This window comes from Erythranthe guttata, chromosome 12, assembly GCF_056151865.1.
Source record: "Erythranthe guttata isolate IM_541 chromosome 12, IM_541, whole genome shotgun sequence".
NCBI classification, from domain to species: domain Eukaryota; kingdom Viridiplantae; phylum Streptophyta; class Magnoliopsida; order Lamiales; family Phrymaceae; genus Erythranthe; species Erythranthe guttata.
Window position 1 is genome coordinate 408,052 of NC_142544.1, and position 7,468 is coordinate 415,519.

Sequence of the window (7,468 nt, forward strand, 5' to 3'; positions counted from 1 at the left end):
CCTTGGTGTTTTTTGTACATAAAACACAGTTTGAGCAGAACAAGAAGATTTGAGATTTTTATATATTTTGTTGCTACAACATGCAATTAAACACAAATTGAGGACTGAAAAATAATTATAATAAAGAAAGAAATTAAGGACTGGAAATTTGTGTATCCAGTTGTAGGACCTTGTTATTCATGGTTGCCAACTTTCATGTACCAGCTATAATTTATCTATTCACAAAACAGCCGTATTATTATCCAATAATTGCAAAAAGAAAAGTAAAACTTTCCAACTTTTCCAATAAAGCCCCCTTGACCGAGTCAAACCATCTCCTTTTAAATTCATTTTCCTAGATATTGCATGTGGAAGAGATATCACACTTTATTCCTAGTTTATGTTTATATAAATATCTTTTTGTATTCTTGTTTTTTTTATTTAATTTATATTGAGTAAAGAAAAAAAATCATTGAAGTATATAAAACTTTATTTAGGATGATGCTTTAATGAAAAGATAATAATGAATTTGGGATGGCAGAATATAATTAAAGTAAACAAAGCTAATTAATTAAGTTTTTGTTTTCCTCTTTTGTTAAATAATCTCACTAATACCCTTTTTGGAAGATAGCAAATAAATTTGTTTTAATTAATTAAAACTTTATTGCAATACAATTTGTCATTATTCGATTTCAACTCTACTTATTTAGATTAATAAGTGGTCCTGTATTCGTGTGTGTGTGTGTGTGTTTTCCCTCTCTTTTGTGTGTGTGAATGTGTGTGCATGCTTATGTGCACGTGTATTCCTTCCTACAAACCATATATATATATATATATATATATATATATATATATATATATATATATATATATATATATATATATATATATTCACACATTTTAACTTAAATGTTACAAATTGGAAATCCTTTCAAAGTTCTAATGTTGGACAAAGGTGTTTGGTGTAATTGAATTAAATTGACTTAAATGAATTGTTATTCAAATCTTCTTTGAATGTTTATTTATATAAAATGGATTATCAAATAGTTTGATTTGATTTCAGCCATGCTGTTTATACCGGTAACAAATCGAAAAATAATTTTATCTCATGTTTTATTTGTTCAAAAGACATTATTAGTAACAAGATGTGTGAGATATTAATGATTAAATTTGGTGATTAAAAAAATTGGACAAATTTAACCTTGTGATGTGTGTGTGTATGTGTGTGACAAACAGACAAAAAACACTCACGGATGGGGAGCACGTGGGCCGTTGAATTGTCTGAGGGGGGCTGGCTATCATATACACCTGTCTATTTATGATTCCTCCACGTGTCTTTCACCTCCAAACACTCTGCCTTGTCTAATTCTTCTCTCTCTTCATTTAATTGAATTGGATCAAAAAAAAATTCAACTTCTAAGTTTTATTTATTAATTTATTTTTATTATTATTATGGGTAAATTACAAACACCCCCCTGAGGTATGGTCAAATTACAAAAACACCCCTCTTGTTTGGATAATTACAACCACCCCCCGGCTCCTCGAATTTTGTGGAATCTTCGAGATTTTATGAAATATTATCACTTTTGTACCCGTTTTATACCATTCAAACTCTACATTATGAAGCAAGATGATCATAATATGTGATTTTTAGCTTGTGTAAATCAGTTTGTGGTCCATCGGAAACTGTATTTTTCATACAAAACGAATGCAAACTAGAGCACATTCCACGGAATCTAGATGATTATGTTGAATTTGGCACGATAAGGGTGGAGGTGTAAGAAAAAATCAATAGTTGAGGGGGTAGATGTAATTATCCAAACAAGAGGGGTGTTTTTGTAATTTGACCATACCTCAGGGGGGTGTTTGTAATTTACCCTATTATTATTTATAAAAACACCCCTCATGTTTGCATAACTACAAGCACATCTCAACTATGTATTATCTTTCGGAAAAACTCCTCCAGTTGATAAATTTAGGGGGTTCATTCGATAAAATTGTACAGAAATTGCGGTACGCCAAAATTTCTTACCGTTTATCGTTTGATTGGATAAATAACCGAATTATCAAAATTTTATAAATAATATTTATAATTTTGATTTTTTTAAATAAATTTTAGTTGAAATACTAATATTACATATATAGATATATACACAAAATAAAATAAAACTGAATACCGCACCAAATTTACCGACCAGACGAACAACCCTAGATAAATGTGACATTGTAAAGGTGGACGTGTAAGACAATACATAGTTGAGAGGATGGTTGTCATTATGCAAACACGAGGGGTATCTTCGTAATTATATATTACCTCAGGGTGACCGTAATCTGCCCTACTAAGATATAATTGGAATTACAAATTTTCAATTTTTATTCACACAAAACTTAGGTTTGTGTCCCCTCCAACTTTTTCCAAACATTATATGAACCACCCATAGTATGTGACTACGTGGAAACCAATGTGAGTCTCTCATATAATAAATGGACTTGTTTTTTCTTTGTTTTTGTTTCAAATTAAATACGATTCACATTGATCATTTTTCCTACATAAATTTATACTAGTATTCATTATTTGAGAATTCTAATTATTGCAAAATGAAATAATGCAATCACTCAAAATATCTTATATATAATACATGAAATGTTGCATGAACTTGGCCGCAATGTTCCTTTCACATAAACTTTTACTAATATCGTTATGATTGCAGATGTAATTTTAACTATTTTCTAGTTCGATTTTCGCAAAATTTGAAACACATAAACCGCAATCTTTTGATTTAACTTTCTAATCCAACTTGAATCACCTAAGATGTAGGAAGTGTACATTGATTCATTCATATCATTTCACTCGACAACCAATGTAATTCAGATTGCATTAGAAAACCAACTTAAAGAACTACAAATCCCGTGATATGAGATTTTCCAAATTAAAATTCCAAAATAGTCAAAATCACATTTTAAGTCGAAACGTCATTATTAATCTGAAATAACATTTATCACTTCCTATCGGAAAACCTCGACCAACACGGGCAGCCAAACATGGCCCGGGCAGTCTCTACTTTACAAGTGGGGCAGCGGAAATTAAATAATCTCTCAGCTAAAAGACGCGATTGGCCCACGTGCGAGTTATAGTGAGTGGGACCCACTCCTCTAATTTATTTAGAATTGTTGATAAACACAATTAAACGCCAAAAATTGTGGGAAAGTTTGCTGGTCCACCACACCTGAAGATAATGTTTTTTTTTTTTTTTTTTTTTTTTTTACTTAATTAAGATAATTCTAATTAATTGTAATTAATGAAATATATACATCTTAAGAAAAATCACTTTTTCTTTGTAACAATTTTTTTTTTGAATAATTAGAAACATGATAAAAAATATCAGAAATAAGTCAATAACACCAAATAATGTGAGGGCATTATTGGAAGTTTAATGCAATATATATAACTTAATGAAGACAACCTTGAAATTAGTAGCCTTCACATGGTCTTGTTTTTTTTATAATAAACAAGAATTAATATTGGTTTTGTGATAATGTATGTGCCCTTGATTTTAATTTTTATATTCTTTTCGATTTTGACTGGTCATAACCTAAATTTTTATGGAGGCGACAAATAGTCTTAAAGATTTCTTGGACTATGTATTTTATAATACAAGTTTAATTTGTAGTACAATACAAATTAAATATTGCTTTATTTGCTTATTTAATATGGATTACTTAATTAATTGTCCCAATAACTTTTTAGGCCTTGTTAATGCTGCATTATTTACTTTTTTTTTTTTTTAATATATCTTTTTTTATTCTTGTTTTGCTCGACTGACCTTTTTATAACTTATGCTACTTTTTGATGGTGCAGGATTTACACCTTCAAACCCTATTTTTTTTTTACCGGTAGAGAGCTCACCGGACGTCGTACCTAGGGCTGGCGGCTATAAAACAATGAACGAAAAAATATTAAAGACAAAGATTGTAACGAACGTAACACTAGATGGTTTCATGCATTCGTTTATATAGGAGGTTTCTCTTCGAATGGTTCTTTCTTTTTTTACGTTTTACTTTCGTACAAGATTTGGGCTAATTTCACGATAATTGCGTCTAATTTGTATGTTTTCCTTGTCAATTCTCGAAGAATATCTTCAAATATGTGCTTCCAACGACTCCTCGGCAAGTCGGCCAGCTCGCCTTCTACTTCTTCAGTTCCTTCTTATGCAACCCGATCCATAGTCAATATCCATCTTGTGCGAACTGTCTGTTGGTGAGCCTCGCACTATTGGGCGCTTCATAGGCGAGCTTCCGTCCCATTTTTAGTAAACCATCATTTATTGGGCCGTATTTGCTCAGCAGACCCATCGATCTTTGCCAGTTCGGCCCAAGCCTGCCAAATTTACCCCCTTCAGACACAACTAGCCAGAAATAAAAAGATTATGATTATATAAGTTTTAAGTTTAATGGATATGGAAAAACTTAATTAAGACCCACATACAAAATCAAATATCCACAATTGGACTTCTTTTTGGGCCCAAACTTTATACATGACAAAAGTAGTGGGCTTTTTTACAACGAAGAATATAATTAATGGGGTTTTAAGTTTGGAATAAAATGGAAATAAAATCCATTTTATTCAGCCGTTGAAATTAAATAATCCACAATTGGACTTCTTTTCTTGAGAATTTCATGACCTATCTTTTGGGCCCAAACTTAATACATGAAAGAGTAATGGGCTTTTACAACAGAGAATATTATAATTAATGGGGTTTTAAGTTGGTAATGATCTATTAATCGTCAAGTAGTATTTCACTATCGCGTATCCCGCAGGGGATAATCTAGCTGCTGGAGCAAGTAAGCATGTGTAATGTGTAGGCTCAAATTCTCTTGTCAACAATCGCTAAATCGAGTTTGTTAGCCGGTTAGCCTAGCCCAGTGTTATTTACGTTACATCTCTCTTATAATTTGTAAGCTATTATACGACTCCATTTCACGAAAAAAAAAAAAAAAAAGTTGCTAAATCCACTCCACCAAATACATTTATAGGCCAAGTAAAACAAAGGGCACATAAAATTATGTATTACATATATTCTTATAACACTCTCTCTCTCTCTATATATAAATATTTCAATCATCTTATTTTCAAATTTATTTCTTAGGCTAGGCTTTCATTTTTTCACCAATGAAAATGTTTAGTAAATTAGTCTCTTTGTGTTTGTTGAGGTAAAATATAATGCTAGGTATTTTTATCATCAACCAAACAAGATAACTAATTTACTTACCATTTTTTTCACTATTTTACTCAAACTTGTATATATATATATATATATATATATATATATATATATATATATATATATATATATATATATATATATATATATATATATATATATATATATATATATATACATATATATATATATATATACTATAAGAAGAAATTATTAAGATGAGAGGAAGGTTGAGAGTCGTCGTCCTCGTCGAGAGAAGGAGAGTGTATGTGGCGGCCCTCGTAAGTAGTTATAACCATCCTAGGATCGTCCGATAGTCTTTCCACTCGTTTCTTCACGCGGCAATTGTCTTGTGTGCACCGGTAATAGCTCCTGCATATATATATATATAATTCATGCGTTCGTATAAGAGAAAGTTTCGATCGATAGTAGAACGTACACATTAATAATACAATTGTCTCGAGATTATAAGAACAATAGAGCTCTCAACACTGTATATTAAGCTACATGTCGATCAATTGTATGTCGAAAGTGTATCGACAATATTCGGATCAATCACGCCATTGTCAAAAACTTATACTTATACCTGGAGAGAGAGAGAGAGAGAGAGAGAGAGAGAGAGAGAGAGAGAGAGAGAGAGAGAGAGAGCAAATTGCAAACTGGAAATTGCTGGATTCATGATAAAAAAAAAAAAAAAGGAAAGGAAAAACAGTAGTAGCCTTTTAGGCAGAGGTGAGCACTCTTTGGGCACGTCCCTATTCATATATCAAGTTTGCAAACTTTGATAATTATTTGGTAATAAAAGGCTGATGAATTACATTTTTACCTTTTAATCTAGACTAAACCCAAATCATTAAAAAGGTATATATATATATATATATAGATTCTCATAATCATTTCAAAATAAATGGAACCCCAAGAACTGATAATTCTTTTTTTTTTCATATATATATATATATATATATATATATATATATATATATATATATATATATATATATATATATATAATGCAATTAAAATCACCAGGCCAGTTATTACATTCTGTAATCAACAATTATAGTACACTTTTGCCTTTGTAAATTGGTATTATTACCAGTGATGATTTGATGATGAGCTTAATAATTATAACAATTATACCCACACAAAATTGAATATAATATAATGATTACTACTAATTAATCACAAGATCGATAATTTGCAATATATATTCTAAAACATAAACATGGAAAGCACGTATATATGTAATAAAAACATGTAATAGAAGAAAGAAAAAAAAAAAGAAGAAAAGAAAAAACCTGGGATGATGTGTGTTCTTGACAACTTTCTGACCATACTTTCTCCATTTGTAACCATCATCAAGAACATCCACGTCACTCATTGTCTTAAAGCAAAACCTAGGATCTCTCACTCTTCTTCTATTACCCCCCGCCTTATTTATCTTCTTCGTCTTCGTCTTCGTCTTCATCACACCGCATTGTTCAACGGATCCTCCTCCATTTATATTTCTCTTCATCCCCATGCAATCACTCACTACTTCCCCCCATGCCCTGATTATTAAAATCACCATCAATAAAGAAATAAAACAAAAATCAATATCATTAAAAAAAAAACACACACACTTTTAGGTGTGTGTGTGTGTGGGTTTTGTGGGCTGATAGTACGTAATTGATTACCAGAAGTGGTTTGGAGGAGTTGTTTGAAGGGAAAGAAGATGGGAAGAAGATCCTCCTGCAAAGTGGGATGTTGGGCTGAAATGATCTTCTTTTAATTGATTGTTAGCTGCAGCAGCAGCAGCAGCAGCTAGGGTTTTTGTAAGAGATAATGCAATATTATTATTATTTGTGTTATATTCAAATAATATAGGGAAATTATTATTATTATTCATACTGTTATCTTGCCCCTCAAACAACCCCTCATCACTATTATTATTATTATTATTAGTGTTAAGCATGACGGCTTGAGATGCTGCATATGACATGTCTTCACCTCTGTGTGTGTGTGTTTTTGTGTGTGTGTGTGTGTTTTTGTGTGTGTGTGTGTGAGAGAGAGAGAGAGAGAGAGAGAGAGAGAGAGAGAGAGAGAGAGATGGTAGTTCCTTCTGAGAATGAGGTGCTACAATGGAAGGTTGAAGGTTGTTCTTTTTATGGTAGTGATCTAATAGGTTAAAAATAATTTAAATAAGGGCTTCTTCTGTATGTATAAATATATATGTGGGAGCTGAAAGTAACTAATTAATACCAATATTATATTTCACTTATTACCAC

General features: G+C 31.1%; 1 protein-coding gene and 1 long non-coding RNA gene across 2 annotated transcripts; both read right to left on the reverse strand.

Annotated features, from left to right (window-relative positions):
• Window positions 1–3,957: 3,957 nt before the first annotated feature.
• LOC148766143 (uncharacterized) lies at window positions 3,958–5,300 on the reverse strand. The gene is made up of 2 exons (XR_016034961.1): window positions 5,250–5,300; window positions 3,958–4,357 (listed from the first exon to the last, which is right to left on the reverse strand). It is a non-coding gene; the product is annotated as an uncharacterized LOC148766143 (long non-coding RNA).
• A 76-nt stretch (window positions 5,301–5,376) lies between these two features.
• LOC148766144 (WRKY transcription factor WRKY24-like) lies at window positions 5,377–7,468 on the reverse strand. Its single transcript, XM_088826947.1, has 3 exons — window positions 6,878–7,468; window positions 6,500–6,751; window positions 5,377–5,573 (listed from the first exon to the last, which is right to left on the reverse strand). Exons 1-3 carry the CDS (start codon window positions 7,180–7,182, stop codon window positions 5,399–5,401), a joined length of 732 nt encoding a protein of 243 aa, XP_088683073.1. The 5' UTR covers window positions 7,183–7,468; the 3' UTR covers window positions 5,377–5,398.